At 39.5% G+C, this 18,551-nt stretch overlaps 2 protein-coding genes across 3 annotated transcripts in view; one reads left to right on the forward strand and one right to left on the reverse strand.

Annotated features, from left to right (window-relative positions):
• Positions 1-2,821, forward strand: part of slc12a4 (solute carrier family 12 member 4) — a 33,668-nt gene extending 30,847 nt beyond the window's left edge. For both annotated transcript variants that reach the window (XM_072671808.1, XM_072671810.1), the window contains exons 23-24: positions 1,004-1,137; positions 1,321-2,821. In XM_072671808.1, coding sequence (XP_072527909.1) covers positions 1,004-1,137; positions 1,321-1,412 — 226 coding nt within the window. In that variant the 3' untranslated portion in view covers positions 1,413-2,821. The remainder of the gene's footprint in view (positions 1-1,003; positions 1,138-1,320) is intronic.
• dpep2 (dipeptidase 2) lies at positions 2,737-18,551 on the reverse strand. Its single transcript, XM_072671811.1, has 11 exons — positions 18,485-18,551; positions 17,909-18,072; positions 17,256-17,382; positions 15,000-15,129; positions 12,493-12,634; positions 10,849-10,918; positions 9,258-9,434; positions 6,185-6,269; positions 6,033-6,108; positions 5,741-5,876; positions 2,737-5,403 (listed from the first exon to the last, which is right to left on the reverse strand). The coding sequence occupies exons 2-11, from the start codon at positions 18,046-18,048 to the stop codon at positions 5,197-5,199; spliced, it is 1,290 nt and encodes a 429-aa protein (XP_072527912.1). The 5' UTR covers positions 18,049-18,072; positions 18,485-18,551; the 3' UTR covers positions 2,737-5,196.

An 18,551-nucleotide genomic window follows, 5' to 3' on the forward strand; every position in this document is an offset into this window, starting at 1 on the left:
TCAACAACTTTTCAATGTTGCAGTTGTTCTTTACATTGTGTCCAAATTTTATGATAAATGGACCAATAGAAATGCTCCAAAATCAATCAGGAATTACAGTTTTTTACATTGACTGTCATTGAACGTGAAGGTTTTCATTCAACTGCAAACTTGCCATTTTGGAGATACAAGGTTTTTTATGTGTCAATGGCCCAAAACCTCTTACACTTAAATAGAATTCTGTGACCTGATGAGATCTGGTCTTATATCATAGACCCCGTTTACACCTGATCATTCATTACAACTAATCCAGGATTATAATCCAGGCCACATAAAATGCAATTGTAAATAGATAAAAATCAAAAAAACCACTTCAGGAGGTGGTCTGAGATGCATTTAAGGCACATTATTTACATTTACATTAAAGGCATTTAGCAGACACACTTCTCCAGAGTGATTTACAAACACTCACAAAATACCCTTAGCTAGTTTGTATCGGCTTGGATCCAAAAGATACCCCTAAGCTTAGACACTACTAAACACAAAGTCAGTATGGAGACCATAATACTCGACACTACACTTCACCCAAGTACTCTTGGAAGAGATGGGTCCATTGCCAGGACAGAAAAAAGCCTGAATGCTTGTCTTCTGTGAATCTTAAGAGATGGCGGGTCAAGCTGAGCCATACTTGAAGCTCGAAGGACTCTTGGTACAGACCAGCTTTCGACCATTGCCATCAACCAAAACTCCTCCCAGTACAATCGAAACACCAGTAATAGATGCCATGATAAGAGCGAATTTGCATATTCAGTCCCACACAGCAATCAGTTTTCAGTCTGACTAAAGGAGACACATTTAACTACCAGGTGTAAGTGCATATCATATACAGTCCAGATACTCATCACAGGAAGTGACCAGATGTAAACAGGGACTGAGTGTTCTTATTCTAATAATAAATATGGACCTGTGTGCTATGATTGTCTTGACGTATTTGTGTGTTTATCTGTGTGTGTGTGTGAGACAGAGATCAATCCAACGTACGACGGATGCACACAGCAGTGAAGCTCAATGAGGTTATCGTGAACAGATCCCATGATGCCAGGCTGGTGCTGCTCAACATGCCTGGGCCTCCACGCAATGCTGAAGGCGATGAAAACTGTATCCTCTGCAAAACATTGACTTACCCATGACTTACCCATAGCTGTTATACCAACATCACATTTAAGGGTCTAGATCTGTAACTACAGAGAGCACGTTCAGATTTGTTTCTAGCCCCAGAATCAGCCCACTCTACCCTTCACCTGTCTGAATTCCATATCTTCCCTAACTCAGATCTTTCAGACATGGAATTCCTGGAGGTGCTGACGGAAGGACTGGAGAGAGTGCTACTCGTGAGGGGTGGAGGTCGCGAGGTCATCACAATCTACTCCTAAAATGGTCACCACTTGGTCTACACCAAATCAGACTTGCCCCTAAATATTGGAGAATGATGCAGCACAATCCAGATCACACAGATATTACCTGAGCAGTAATCTAGATATCATATATCTATAGTTTGAGATTTCTACACTGAACTGTATCATCAGATACATTTATTTTGCTTCATATTAAAAAATAGCTATAATTTGGGATCCGTTCTAAATGGCTACATGCCAATGGGCCACATTCTCTGGTGCAACAGGCAGCAGATAGCATCAGAATTCAATTCAAGCAGAAAGAAACTGAAAGAAAAACACACGCATCACACACACCTAGCGCTCCAAGGCAACACGCCTGTCCTGCCAATCCTGCACCTTGTACGCACTGTATTATCCAGGTAAAGTAAACAGGAGCTATGCAAGCACATCTCATGGTGATCAGGCTACTTTGAATGTTTTACTTCCTAGAAAAGCCAGCTGAAGCAATGCCTGTGGAGTATGAGGCAGATCAAGTGCATGGTTTCCAGAACAGATTACTAAAATCCACCTTTAAAAAGGTGCACGCTTAAAAATACAGAATAGAAGAGCAATAGAAGAACCACCTTTGGAAGCATGTTTTTAATGGAGATGTCTTTTTAAATGAGTAGAGTTACGACTGAATCAGGTGAAGGGTCTTTAAAGCCTTTTTAAAGGATTTTCACACTCTTTTCTTGCACATCTATTACAAATATGGTTCTTCTATGGCTTTGCTTGAAGTACCATTTGATGAAGCTTTATTTGTAACAGTGTATGTATTCCCAGTTCATAAGAGGTTTCTCAGTCTGCACAGATGACCAGTAATGTGCCCTTTTAAGCATACTAAATCTGCTGGTTCGAAACAGTGCCAGATAATATTTGGCCTGATAGAAACTGGCTACACATACAGTAACTCATACAGAACTCCATAAACTCCTGTAATGGATGAGCTTTCATTCTCCCCTGAGACTGATTATTCAAACACAAGTGCCAAACTCTGATTTCACTTGGAATGGTTTGAAAAGATCTACGATATTTATTTTCTTATTTATTTACTTTTAGTCCCCGTTGTATCAAGAGCATTAAGTTGTAGATAATGATCTGAGGAGAGGCAGTGGGATTTGACATTGTTCTGATGGGGATATTTGGAGAACAGATGCAGTGATTTTATAAATTATTACTTTTTTTGTACTGAATTTCTGAAAGAGAGATCGTTTGATATGTAATGATGTAAATGAAATGTGTTTTCAAACTCAAACACACACACACACAGCTCACAGTGGCAGATGAGTGCTTTCAGAAGCAGAAATGATTGCTTTGTTGCTATTGTTATGTCTTTATTTGTGTTTGCAAATGCATTTTTTGAAAAAATTAATTAAACAAGTCATGTAAACAAGGAAAATTAACAATGTGCCTATGTGTCCATGCCTTTCTACCATGAGGTCAAACTTCTCCTGTCTCCGTGTTGATGCAAACCAGTCTAAAGGGCATATGCAAATTCAGAAAGGTGGAACACTCTTTGAACCTGACGGACTCATATCTGACCAACATTCTTCGATGCTAGCTGCTTTAAATATGACCATGTTCCAGAAACATTTAGGAGATGACCATGTACTATTCTCATATTTACAAGGTATATGCATGCTGTCTGCTGAATGTAGGAGGGAAGACAGTACAGAAGCATTACCATCAAACCAGTACAAGCCTCACTACTACTCTAGTGTCACCTTCATCTTCATTCATGGGTGTTTCAGTTCAGGCTGTCACATTTCACATTAAATGTCTTACTTTGATTGTAGAAGGAAGACCTTTTAAATAGCCCAGAAATATTGCAATCTAGAAAACTACAAATTCATCAAATAAATTCTTTCTACATGAAAATAATGAAGAATTCTTCTGCTTCATTCAGATTGACGTGAAATAAAGATATGAAATGAGAAAATTCATGACATGCAATTTCCTTTGGAATCAACCCTTTCTATGTGCCACATTTGTATTAACCCCTCCCCTTTTCCCCTAAAATGTATTACATTTAGCATATAAATAGTAATTGTGCATTAAAGGTGCCCTAGCATTAAAATCTCCTTGAATAATTGGGAGCTCGGTACATACTGTAAACCCTGATCTATGTTTTGACCTCTTTCAACAGCAAAACCCACACGGGTAAAAAGTAACTGTACAGCCGACCAATTCTAAAACAGTCTTCATTCATTATATTAACACCCTCAATATTTCCATAGGCTTTTCAAGCCTAACCACAACCACTTTGGCAGGCTAAAAGCCGACAAGGTGAGGCACCGTTCTGAGAAGGACAGACCAAAGGAGAGGAGAGCCCGAGAAGAGAGCTGCAAGGGCCAGGGACGAGCTGATGAAGTGAGTGGGTGCTACATAGGTGCCAGCAGGCTGCTAGGCTAAAAGCTAACCCCACCAGAGCCTACTAAAATCTCTTTAGCTAGCTAACTGCACACTGTGCCAGCTGGACACTGAGAGGACCCGGAGAGCGCAGCAACGCTATCAAGCAAGACTATCCAAGTAAACTTCTTAATACAGCTCAAAAAACAATGCTGGGTCTAGCCTTGTCTATTAGGCTGTGGGCATTCACAGTGCTTTAAACCAGCAAAAAAAAAAAAGTCACATACTTAATATTTATACATACAAGAACACTTAAAAAACTCTTCAGAAATAAAATGAAAAAAATACGTTCTTTGTAGAGAATGTGACATTATTTTCACTTAGAAAATTAACAAAACCTTTAATCTTTCCACCCTTTTGCACTGAGAACTAAGTGCTCACCTCTTATCTATTTGTCCTTTATAATAAAGGTATCAGCACTTGTGCCTAAAGTGTAAGCGCAACATACGTTTTGCATGTGATTTGTATGCATTTCCTGAAAACCTGTCATAGTTCCTGAATGAGAGTTAGACAACAGACCTACTTCTCTTAAGTCAAATATTGCACACATCACAGATTGGTTCATCTCTGTCCTACATAGGAACTCTGTGGCTGTCCAGAATGCAACCCAGTAGGCAATGCCTTCAATATTTCTTACCAATACAAGCCAAACAAGCTCAACTTGTTGCAGAATATATGGCTATTGCTGTCACATGTCAAAAACTGAAACTAAAAACTGTGGCAAAAAGTGTAAAGGTACTGTAAAAGCAGCTACTTTTCTTAATTAGCATATTAAACTGTACTCATAAAGCACTCCAGGATGCTTACAGGTTTTAGAAAACACATATAGACGACATTTATAAATGCATATGAATACTGCGTGTGCAAACAATTATAAATATAGTTGCAGTAAAGATTATGTGTCTCCTATCAGTAGCAAAGGCAGTGACAACACTGTCTGCAGTCACAGCACCACCGACAGTACCAGCTAAAGCAGGATGGCTGCTTGTGTAAAGCTACATGTAATATGCAAATTTTTTGTATATATGTATGTGCGCAGACATGCATATATGCACATGCAAAGCACACAGATGACATCTTGTCAGTAGTTCATGAAGAGGTGCTAATAACATGCCACTGGAAACTTGCAGTCAGTCACAAACTTTCACAGGTAACCCAAATAAAGAGGGAATGTCTGGTGTATTATATGGCTGCTTTACTGAGAGGGTGCCATACTCAGCCATATTATCAGAAGCTTGCAATTGCTGCAGTACAGTAATTTACAGACAGGTGGGTGACATGTTAAAAGAACAACCTGAAGAAATGTAGCTTCTGCACATGATTAGCAGATCAACAGTATAAAGCCATGTTGTCTTTATACCTGGTGAGATGACTATGCTGCTTTAACAGTGAAACAGGTAACTAGGAGCATGATCCAGAGCAGTCCAGAACTCACTGACAATAACGGAGAACCTCCACGTACATTCAGTGACTTGCCATTGATGACCGGAGGCCTTAGCTCCAAACGGCATGAGTTATTAGCCTCTGCAAAGGGAATCTGGACTTCACTGGGAGGAGTGTTGTTCAGACCATCACGTATCTGTATAACAAAACCACATAAGAGGAAAAAGAGAGGTGTTTACAGCTTACGCAAATGTTCCCAAAATCATGTATGAACCAATGTGAATAATACATGGTCTTTGTCCATCCTACCTGGAAGATGGAGTGTTTCCTCTCCTACTCAATTCTCTATAATCCATCATTATCATAGTGCAAATGCAGGCAAATTCTCATTGGTGAAATGTCCGCAAATAGAGTGTGTGGGAGTATATGTTATTTTTGCTATCTAACAATCAGAAACACTTCCTTTCTTTCAGTCTAACAATCAAAAGAATACAGTAGGTGTTTGTGATAGTTTGGAGAACACCGCTTCTCACCTCCTCCACTTTATCAAACACCCTGAGGAAGTTGAGCCTCAGCACGCCTGCCAAATCTGCCTCATTCCAGCCTCTCCTCAACAATTCCTCTATCAGAGCAGGGTATTTGGACACATCCTCCAGACCCTGAGGAAATCTAGACGCTCACCAAACCCAAAACAAAAAGACATAGGAAACTTAACTCGGTCTTGCATGATTGAGGGCAGATGTTCTCCATTTATGGTCGACTGAATTAGAGTGAGTCAGTGTGCTGGAATTCAGACACTGTTTCGCTCCGAAGGAAATCACTTACCCAACGGCCCCATCGTAGTCCCCTCCAATGCCAATGTGTTCTGCTCCTACTACGCCCTTTAGATGGTCAAAATGGTCTGCAAGAGTTCAGGCAAGCTTAATGCAATGTTTATTATGTTTGATGGTTACTTGGTCATCAAGTGCAGTGCTTACCAGCTACAGTAGAGATGTTTGCTTGTCCTTGACAGGCAATAAACTTGTTGTGGAAATTGACCATGATGAGCCCTCCATTCTTTTTCTGACATACAAAAGAAAAGGCAGAAGAACAATGAATTCAAAAATTAAGTCAAGACTTCCAAGAGTTAGTGACAGGAAATACACCCAGGTTATGCAAATATATAAATCTTAGGTAACATCTGTGGCATATACAGTGAGTTTGCAGTTTATCAGGTATACCCACCATGAAAATGTCAATTACTGCAATCCATCTGTTGTTATGCACAACTTGTCAGCTACACCCTTAGAAATAAAGGTGCTACAAAGGGTTATTATTTTAGTGATGCCACAGAAGAACCATTTGTGGTTCCATAAATAACCATTTTAGTTGTACAGGTGGCTGTAAAAATTGTTTACCAGTTCTTTACCAGTTCTCCTTAACAAATATGATTCTTTATGGAACCAAAACCAGTTATTGTATGGCATTGCTCAAAGAAACAAGAGAGTCTAATTTTGCCAATGTTTCTTCTGCTAGTACACACTACACACACCACCTTATGTAACTGAAAAAGGCAATCGTGAGAATACTAGACAAAAGAGATCCGCCCAAGTTCAATCACAATCTTATCCTCAAGCAGCTGGTGTGGCTGCAGGTTTTTTTTTATTCTGCTGGTTTAATCAGATTCTGCTCCAGCTTGTTTGGATTAAAGCCTGACAGATCTTTTTTGGAAGTTTTAGGACCTTTGCGTTAGCCCTTTATCAGTGGACCACTGTTGGCAGCCTATTCTCAACCAAAAGAGCCATTCAAGACAGTACACTTGGAATCTCTGGTGTGTAGAATGGCCCTCCCTATTCACTGATCACTTGTGTGTGTGATGCTAAGATAAGATAAGATAGTCCTTTATTAGTCCCGCAGTGGGGAAATTCTCATGCTAGCCAACATGTGTGCCTTAGTCTTCTCCTCCAACTGTGTTGAGCTGTCCAATGATGTTGCATTGACAGAAGTCTAGAAGATGAAGTTCGCTGGCACAGTGGGAGAAAACTGGGCGAAAGAATCCCAGCAACACTGCCTGGCATAACCTGGTCAGTAGTGGTCCTAAGAAGATCCTGACAAGTTGTATCATAACAGACTGTATGCACATGAAGAGCAAATACAGTGTCCTCTATAAATCTTGGGACAAAGATACAGTTCACAATTTTAAATCAAACCAATCAGATGTGAAAAAACACACATTCCAGACATTTCGGTTTTACCATGTTAAAATTATGATACTTGTTTTTACACAGCCGCCCTAATTTTAGGGCACCATAATGTATGGCTTCACAAGTGTTCATGATTAATCAGTTGTGTTTCATTGCTTCATCAGTGCTTGCTTATAAGCTTTCAAGTACATTTTGAGACTGTGCACTCTTAAAAGATATTTGAGGAACAGTTGGAGGTTCTTCAGTTAGAAACTGTGGAGGAATCTCTTAAGGTGCTTTGAGGAACCGTCAAGGAAACTTGTTCTTCTGAAAACCTTTTCTTGAAAGTTCATCAAAGCACCTCAAGAGTTTCCTCCACAGTTTCAAGTTCAAGAAACCTTCTAAGAATCCTCAATCATCTTATACTTTGAACAGTGTAGATGCCATTGTTCAACATGAGGACAAAAGCTGTGCCAATGAAAGTCAAGAAGCTATAAAGAGGCTGAAAAAACATGGGGATTTTGGGATTACCAAAAACAACTGTGTAGAATAGAATTAAGAAGAAAGATCACACTGATGAGCTCATTAATCCCACACAAAGGGGCTGGTAGGCCAAGGATGACCTCCAGTGCTGATGGCAAAAGAATCCTCACTATGGTAAAGAAAAATCCTCAACTGCAAGATGCAAATCCCTGGTTTGGCCATATTGTACAAAAAAGTAGATGAAAGAGCTTGTTGACAGATGAGACCAAAATGAACTTATATCAGAGTGATGTCAAGAGCAAAGTGTGGAGACAAAAATCAACTGCTCCTGATCCAAGCATACCACCTTATCTGTCATGGGGGTGCCATGGGGGTGTATGGCTCAGCAGTTAGAGCACTGAGTTATTGCTGACAGGCTTGTGAGTCTGATACCCAAGCTGCTACTATTGGGCCTCTAAGCAAGGCCCTTAACCCCCTCTGTTCTCCGGGTGCTGGTGCAGAAGCTACCCACCTCTGAGCACATGTGCTCACTGTCTACTGTGTATGTGTGTGTGTGCTCACAAGTGTGTATGTGTGTGTTCATACTAGTGAGCACACGGATGGGTGAACCAATCCGTTAAAGGCGGAAGTCTAATATGCATGGCTGCCACAGGTACAGGCGCTTATCTTCATGAATGAAGTAACTGCTTAAGGCAGTAGCAGAATGAATTCTGAAGTAGCTATGTACATCATATCTGCTCACGTTTTAGTAAATGCTTCCAAACTCATTGATACTGATCCCAAACATGATTCTAAATAGTACATACAGTACGTTCAAACACCTAGTGAACAAAACAGCCTCCCTTTTTAAATTCACTTGCTAAACAAGGTCCTGAAAGAAAGAGCTGAAGATGGCTGCATATTGGAAAGGCTTGAAAAAACATCACCAGAGGAGATACTCAGAAACTGGTGATGTCTAGAAATCACAGACTTCAAGCAGTCACTGCAAGCAAGAGATATGCAACATTAAATGCATACTAAACATGGCTGCTTTAATGTACCTCTCACTGCTATGTCTCAAACATTATGATGCACTGAAATGAGGGGGACTGTGTAAAAAGTGTTGTAATTTCAATACTGTGAAACCAAAATGTACGCAAATACCCTTACATAAAGTCTGGAATTCGTCACGTCTGATTGCTGTGATTTGAAAAACGACACTGTGGAACAGATATTGGCATATCAAGGAAAAATGTGTCTTGTCCGAAACATTCTGGAGGGCACGGTATATGGAAGGTATCATAAAAACTGGCAGTTCAGAATATGACATTCACATTAGACAAGTATAGAATCCACGGATCCACTGCTGTCTTAGTCTACCACACCTCTATTAGCAGGACAATCAAATAAGACAGTGCTGTGTCACCAGAGTGTGAAGTAGGTCATCAGGGACATTGCGGCCATGGCTGCAGATGGCATGGGAGGAGGAGTGGCTGAAGATGACAGGAGCTTTGGAATGCTGTAGCACTTCATATGCTGTGCCCAAGGAAGTATGGGACAGATCAATCAACATCCCAAGCCTGTTCATCTCATCCACCACTGCCTGGGGACACAAACCATTTAAGCATTCTTCACAGTTCTTTCAAATAAGCAGTGCAGCAAAAAATATACACATGCCACTCGTTTCCATTTTCCCCATGAAGAATCTGACTTCGCAAGTTTGATTTTGTAAGCCCTGTAGGTGCTTCATCAAATCAAAAACATAGCTAAGTGGGATTAGCAGGGGTAGACAATCTTAGGCTTTAAGGGCCACTGTACATTCTGTAGAGGCCTGCACTAAACAAACCCCTTTTTCATAGCTAACAACCCGGATCAAATTACGATCGGATCACTCAAACCATATTTAGAGGTGGTCAGAGTGTGACTGGAAAACTTCTTCTGTGATCGGAATCACTTTGAATAAGACAGGCTTCTCCAGAATCCTCTCTAACCTCTATTGGGGAGTTATGAAATAACTAAATCTTGAAATCCTTACTAATCTAAAGTCCTATAAATTCCACCTCAACTTTGGTCACGTGTCTACAACAAATCTCACAACAAACCCTCCACCACCCCATCGCCTCACTTTTAACCGTGGCCAATTCTCAGTCTGCGTTCTTGTCTGTACTTGTGTTCCTTTGTTCTTGGGAAACGCCATCAGTCGCAGTCTAAGTACTGCTCCATTAAAAAGTTCACATCCAGCCAAGTACAGTCCAGATGCCCAGATGTGTTCTTTTTCCACTCGTGTTATCGGGATACATCAGGTTGTGACTTGTGTTGACTTGAAATATCCCTGCTGTGCCTATTGCCAATTGCAAAATTACCATAAAGCTTTCTCCTGTCTTTGGGGGCTTGTACTCGATAGTTGAACTTGCCATGGCAGTGCTACGAAGTACACCCATCTGAACATGGCAAACTTTGTATTGAGAATCCCTCTCTGCCATCTGTCATTCCTGACTGCACATAACAGAGGGGGACTGGCTTCCTACCACAAGGCAGAAGCCACCAGAACCCCAGCCCAAAACTTGTCTGAGCCCCCCCCCCTTGCTTACAGTCTCCTCCCAAATGATCAGAAGATGAAGGTATGGTCCGAGCCGAGTTTTTAGTAATAATAAATGTTGGGGTGTCCTAAAGTTTTACTCACTAGAATATTGCATTGCTATCAATAACAATTCACAAATTATTATTATTATTTTTATTATTTATCATTTTTTGTTATCAAGGCTTTTGTTTCTATTTGAAATGACCAAATGTTTGAAAAGACAAAGGTTTCCATTGGGTGTCTTATTTATTTATTCACATCCCTATGTTTTGTGCAAGAATGTTTTCAGCAATCCAGCTTGTGGCCAGATGCTTATGCAAGAAAATAAGCATGTACTCATGTGTTTGTGGTTTCTGTTTATTATACCTGTATGTGAGAGGCCTGTTTGTTTGCTTCTGTTGTATCTTCAAGAGTAGAGGAAGAGAAAGTTCATTACCTTACCAAAGTCTGTCAGGTTTTTCTTCTGGTCCTTGTAGTAGGAGTAAAATGAAGAAGAGGTCTTTGCCCTAAAGAAAGCAGTTAGTTGTGTGGGGAGAAGAGAACTCTTGAAATGAGAAATCTGCTGTACTTGGAAGTGCTCTTTCTCTTGTACACTGGCCACATTATTAGAAACACATACTTGGTAGATTTGCCTTTGCCCATGTTTTGTCAGGCATGCATATCCTCAAACTAGCACTGATCCTGACGTGCGTACAAAGCCCAGAAAAACAAACGCTTGATATACTTGTACCCCTGCCACGCAGGCTTTGGTACTGTGACACTACCATTTTCACAGCCCGTAAGCCCATTACTATTGGGACAGTGATACATTTTTTGTAACGGAAGCTTGAAGACTTTCAGCTAGAATTTAAGGGGGTAACCGATTAGATAACAGGCCAATTAACTGATAAGCAGTTTTATGTTCATGTGTGGCCTACATCCTGGTTATTTAATGAAGACATTAAGGAGATAAACCCACCCAGCAAAAACCTTTTGAAAAGACATTGAAAAGACGGCCCTGCATGATGTCTTAACAACATCGATAAATTTAATTGAAAAGTGAAACTTGAAAAGACGTCTAGCAAAGGAACCTCTTTGATGTCTATATTTAAATGCAGTTGAAATGTTGACAGGACGTCATTTTTTCAAATAGCTTTAGTAGCTTTAGCCCAACCTTTAACTTACTGCGACATCTCGCTAGCTCCCCCATCCTGCTGCGTTATCCCAGCCTATGTTTGTGTTACACTGGGCGGTGGCCCTTCACTGCTGCAAGAACAGTCATCAAAAGTAATTTTTTCATTCGTCTCTTTTCAATATTCGACATTTTTGAACAGCAGTGATTATGTTCAGAAAGACAAGTCTGGGTTTGTACAAGACGTTTGAATTAAACTACTTGGTGGTGGTTACACCCACTTTGGGTTAAATTTGGACCAGACAGACTAAACTCAGCCCAATTTTCTATTTTTGGTCTAAATAAAGTACATGACGGGACAATCAGATTTAGCCCCCCAAAAAACATGGGGGAGATCTGGAGTTGTGCTGAATTTGTATTAAGGAACTGTTCATGGAAAATCTCATGGAAAGAGTTGTCAATGCACCTGAAAGAGGCCATCATTAGGCTGGGGGAAAAAACTACTAAAGGGCTTGCAGAAACTTTAGACATGGCCAATTCTGTACAGAAGAAGACAACTAAAGTAGATGACCACATAATAACAATCTTTCCTTAGTGAAGAAAAAACCTTTCACAACATCTAGTCAAGATAAGAACACTGTTGAGGAGGTAGGCATATCACTGTCATTTTGTTAACATGTCTAATTATTTTTCAGCCTGTGAAAATGGGAGGACAATGTAGAAAATGGCTGTAATTCCTGAACAGTTTCTACAATATTGATACTTCAATCACATCACTTGGATGTTACATTTCAAATCCATTAGGTGGTGCACATATGACAGTACATAGTGGCCTAATAAGGCAAGTGGATTTCATGAAGTGGTAAAAGAGAGAAAACACATTGTAGATGTTTCTAATAAAGTGAGCCATGCCACTATCGCCATAATCTTTCATTGTCAGAGTGTGCACAAATGTATGTGTGTGTTTACCAAGGCGTGTTGCAGTTGTGTGTAAGGGTCATTGAACGCACTCCTAGCAGGTAAAACATGCGCAGTGCTGGCAGACTGCTGTCAATTGAATGGCCTCCTTCTATACTAATCAGACAGGCTATCTTCTTTGTGTTTCTCAGTTCTATACATGTATACAAACAAACAGACACATGAAAAAGAAAGAAATAAGCCTTCTAACAACAAAGTCATCTTCATAGATGATGATCAAGAAAGTCTTTTGCATGTTCTACGTGTTCTTTAAAACCGGTTGCTGAACTGTGTTCCGGAAACTGCTGTTCCCTGTAAGTGCAAGTAATTAGCAGATCATTTGATATGGGACTTCCATTGGGTAAATGGGGTAAAAGCTGTAAACATTACAACAACGAAATTACAGCGAAAAAAAAGAAGCAGCACCAACTCTTTTTTCTGGGGTAGAATTAGTTACACCATTCATATTTAATGTTAAAGGATCAAAAATATACATACAGCAAACCTAATATTTGGGTAAATGGCCCTTATCAAGTTGCACTTTGAACCAGATGCTTCTGGTAGCCATCAACACACTTCTGGAAGAATTCTGGTTGGATATTTGATTACTCTTCTAGGTAGAATTGGTAGAGCTTAATTAAATGTGTTGTTTTCCTGGGGGCTCTGACCTGGCTTTTAAGCCAAGTACACATATTTCTGATCGGGTAGAGCTCAGAATGGGAAGGCCATTGTAAAAGCTTAATGTTAGCTTGATGAATCCTTTGTGGTGTTTTTGAGGTCACTGTCCTGTTGGTACATCCAACTGTGTCCAAGCTTCAATCGTCCAGCTGATGGTTTGAAGCTATGCTGAGGATTTCTGAGGTAGCCTTCCTTTATTATTCCATCCACTTTTTGTGCAAAACAGCCTCAGAGCATGATGCTGCCACCACCATTCCTGACATGTGGAACAGTGTCATCCGCCCAAAAACATTTCTGTAGAAGGCTTTTTCAATGTCAGCTGCAAACTTTAGCCGTGCTAGAAGATGCCAATTTGGAAGCAGAGGCTTCTTTCTCGGACGGCAGTCTTTCAGTCCACGGTGATGTAAACATTACTTAAGTTTAGACAGCAACACTGGTGTTCCTGCAGCTTTCCAGTTCATGACAAGCCTGTGCCTTGGTAGTTCTAACATAATTCCTAACCGTTCCTCTGAGCTGAGGATGACTGCTCTGGCCTTTATCCAGACCATGGCAAAGTGGCCTCACTTACAACCTCTTACTTACAACTGTTTAAACAGTCATCTTGAAATCTGCAGTTGTTTAGAAATGGTTTCAAGAGACATTCCCAACTTGTGTAAATCCTAAGATCTGCATTGAGCTCATTTGACTTCCCTATTGTTCTGTGTTGGTCAATCAAATAGGTGCTGTTAAACAAACCCTTTTTTATGTGAACACAGAGAAGCTCCTAGCTGTAGCCAATCGTGATCACTAAAAGGAAGTCAAGAGACCTTGAGCATGGCAAGTTAAATGAGATTTTGCAACTTTCAGAACTACTGAATTAATAATCTAGGTATGTATTGTTTGACCCTGTGTTGATTTCAGACCCCCCAAGCCCAAATTAAGACTTTAGCAACAATTATATTCCTATTAAAGATGTATGGTGTCTTTCTGCCCCAGAAAAAAAAAGAAAAACACTTCAAAGAAATTACTGAAAGTTTAATGTTGCCATGATAGTCATAATGAGTGTATGTAAACCACAACCACAATGTCCAAAAATGGTCAGAAAGCTCATATACGTATCACTAACCCCAGATGCATTTGATCTATTGAGACATGTTTGATATCTGACAAGGGAGATGTAAGGCTAACATTGTAAACAAACACTAGACCTAGACTGTCACCAATTTATCTCTGCAAACATATGCCAAAGCCTTCATTTACTTCATTTGCTTCCAAAATGTATTGAAAATCTGTCAACAAATACTTCTTAAACAAATTTGTAAAAACAGCAACCTTAGACCATAGTCAAACAATTAAATCAAAATGACAACTCAGCTGAGAAGTTTATTAATTTTTAAGCTATACTGTGTTTTAGTTTAGTCATACCACATGGATTAGTTTGTACTAAATAAACAAAGATCTGGGTGTGTTTTGATCATGAATTTGGTGACAGTCTAAGTCCACTGTTTGTTAGCAATGTTAAACTAGCATCTTCCTTTATAAAGAAACAAACTTCAGATAGCAAACATGTCTTGGCTCATGGGCTGGCTCTGCAGTAAGTGATAAATTGTGTTCATTAGATTTTTTGCGGTGCTACTCCTTTAATTTTTCATATACAGTGGAAAATGATTTTATTCCAGGCTGTTTTGGTACATTTATCATCACATCAGCATTTTCAAATATAGTGAACAATGAAAAATGACAAAAATAAAGATACTACTCAGTGTACTATTCAGTGTTAAAAAAATACAAAAAAAAAAAGCTCATATAAATCATATCATATAAAATATGAATATATCTTAAATGTAAATTCAAGCTATTACCCTCTGCTGTGGTAGCCAGCTTCAGGTCTGGGTATTCAGTACAGATGCGCCGTATCAAATCGATCTGTTCCAGGGTCAGCCTCACAGCGTCTTTTTCCTGAGCCGTACACATCACATATGCTGCAAAGATCTAAACAGGAAAGATTATTGCAGTTACTGTGTACTCAATATACTAAACATACTTATTAATGTCACCCTTTAGGACGTTTACACTTATCAGACCACATTTACATATTTAATAAATGAAGTGAGGATCCTTAATGTTGTCCTGATTTCTTAGTTCATTGAAAAAAAACGGATCTGTCCAATAAGAACAAAGCTTTTTAGGACAGTTTTGACCATGAACTCATTTATTATATCATTATCAAGGATTATTATTTAGTAATTACACAGAAAACAACGCAACCTGATTGCCATTCTTAAGGTGCAGAAGAAGTGAGAAATGCCAGTCTGCAAGTGTGAAGTTTAAGAGGCTAGTCATATTGCCCTCATAAGTCTAAGTAGTATAAGAATTAAAGTTAATATCTGGGCACAACAGGATTAGGAAGTGCCAATCAATAGTCTTATATAGTACTTCCATAAATTTGCCTATAAATATGCTGTATATGGGGAAACACATCTGCCATGTTTTTATTTGCTGAACTTGAACCCCACAGACAGTCTTTGGTGGGATTTGAAGGCGGCAGCTGCAGCACACAAACCCAAGAATATCAGTGAACTGTAGGTCACTGTCCATTAGGGATGGGCTAAGGTTCCTCAGGAACGCTGCCAGAAGCTGGAGTCTGGCTATGCATCACGTTTTGGCAGCAGGTCAAAGACACAAATCATGAAGGGACTAAAACTACAGTAATTCTGAAACTGCAGTCGTCATTAAAAGTGGCTTTTTGTGTTTTTTTAAATGAAGATGCGAAAGTGCTACAGTAAAACCTGCAGCGTGTGGAGGGTAGGATGGGTTTAATCAAGTATCCTATGAAAACATCATGCCTTCTGTGAGGAACCTGAAGCTTGGGAGACTCTGGACCTTCCAACAGAACAATTATCCCAAGCATACCTCAGAGTCATCCAAGTCCTTGGTTGCAAAGCCCTTGGTTTAGAAAGTCCTTGGTGGTATTTGAAGAAGGCAAACCCAAGCAAACCTAAGAATATCAGTGATCTAGAGGCCACTGCCCTTGAGGAATGTGCTAAGATTGCACAGAAATACTGCCAGAAGCTGAAGTCTGGCTATGCATCATGTTTGCAGCAGGTGATGACAGTAAAAGGGAGCTCTATGGGGTTCTGAGACTGCAGTCATCATTAAAAATGGCATTTTGTGTTGACTTTAGAGAAAGCACTTGCTATATTAGTTGTGTTGGGCTTTTTAAATTGGTCTTGTTTGATTGGTTTATTGCTAACAACTGAAAGTTTGTACACTTTGTTATTTAGCCTTATTTACAATAGGGGTGAATTACTTTAAGTGCATGATGAGTAATTGTACATGACTAACCATACTTTTTTTCTCACAATTACTATAGAAACCACTCTGATCTGATTAGACCTTGTCTAAATGCTCGATCAGTTAATGGCTTCAGTACACAAATGTGTGAGCGGATGTATGCAAACAGCAAGGTTTCTGTATGTTTCAGGGGTACTAAACTCAGGAGTCCCAGTTACACCAAGTAATGCGTTGCCTTACATTTACAGATAGACCTAAACAAATACAAATACAAAATATTACTGCAAAATCTATAAACCTATACTAAACAAGGGATCTATATATATCATTTTAAATCATTTTGAGCGCAACTACACATGAATTGCCATACTCTTTTCTCATAATTACAACAGAAACAACCCTGATCTGATTAGGCCTTGTTTAAATGCTTGATCGGTTAACAGCTTCAGTACTACTCAGTAAACAAATGTGTGAGCGGACGAATGCAAACAGCAGGTTTTCTAGAGAGTTATCTTTAAGAAGAACCAAAGTAATGCCTTGCCTTACATTTGCAGTTATTAATACAAAAGTAGTTCTATTTAGTACTGGAAATGTTTTTTTTACCTATAACAATGATGGTACCTTTACTTTAGCTTTACTGTAAAAATAATGTTTCGCAAATATATATATAAAAAACATTTCGTCAGACATGGAACCATTTCCATATTCATGTGATTTAGTGTGGTTCCATACAGAGCCATTTCCCTACCTACAGAAACCCCTTTTATGGTGTACAACTTTAATCCCAGTTCAAATTTAAATGAATGAATAAATAAATAAGTCACCTGTCCTCCAACACGAGCAGCTTTGAGCCGGTTAATATTTGTGGCTGATTTGCTGTAGTTGTACAAATTTATGTCGCTGAGCTTGTGGTCCTTATTCATCCTGAGACGCAGAGCGAGATCATTGTGCCTGTGGGTAAACACCAATACTAAATAATACATGCTAACACTACATGTCCAAAAGTATTTAGACAGCTCCTATGTAGACAGTTCTGTTCATCTTTCATTTCTTCTAAAAATCCACAGTAACCGCCTCTTCTCTGCTGGGAAGCTTTTGCACTAGATGTGAGAACATGGCTGTGCGAATCAGATTGTAATCAGCCACAATACCATTTGTGAGGTCAGGTACTGATGCTCAAACACTAGCTCTGGATCACAAACAGCACTCCAGTTCATCTCCAAATAATGGGCCATATTTGAAACCACTGGTAAGATCAGACTATAGACCCATCCAGTGGCTTTTTTTTCAGCATAAGCTGATTCCAGATCAGCGAGCTTACCATACTTTTAGAGGTTTGATAATTGTGGGTTCCATTACTCCAGGGAACCCAGTGGAGGTCTATAAACGTTTCCAGATGATGTTTGGCATCTGTGTCAGCATTAAAGTAGCTGAATTAGCCAATTAGTTTTAGACAGGGAAGAAAATACGTTGTTACCCATCGATCAGTGGGTATTTTGACATCAGCTTGCATGTTCCACTGGAAAAGCTGTGAGAAGACTGCACTCCACAGAGAAGAAGAATTAAAGCAGACCCCAGGCACAGCTGGCACATGTCTAATCCTTTTATGGAGAACATGGTCTTCTGCTGATCATCACAGTACTGAAGAGCAAAAACACACAAACCAGCAACAGTTCATTAAGCTTGAGTGGATGGGAAGGAGCTCTGGGCTGTATCACCCTGTACATTAGTGTGACCACAATGACAATATAATTGGTGGACAATCTACACCAAATCACATGTTGTCACCAACGTTTACACTCTTAAACTCTAGTTTAAGCCTAAACACTCATTTTAACTAGGGTTTTAGCAGCATGTTGGTATAAATATTGTATTATTTTATATAAAACCTGCAAAGAACAACAGATTAAACTGAACCTTAATAGCTGATGTACAGTAAGAGTCTCATAGGATTTGATTCAGTGATTTAATGACAATATAATGAACTAAACACATCTGGACGATCAAGAATTAGCTTGCAAAAGGAGAAAAATAGACTAGAAAAATAACTCACCGTGTTACAGAGAGAGGTTCAGCACCCACAGGCGACGACACTGCTCTAGCTTATGTTGTGAAGGTTG

This window comes from Salminus brasiliensis, chromosome 25, assembly GCF_030463535.1.
Source record: "Salminus brasiliensis chromosome 25, fSalBra1.hap2, whole genome shotgun sequence".
In the NCBI taxonomy this organism is placed as follows: domain Eukaryota; kingdom Metazoa; phylum Chordata; class Actinopteri; order Characiformes; family Bryconidae; genus Salminus; species Salminus brasiliensis.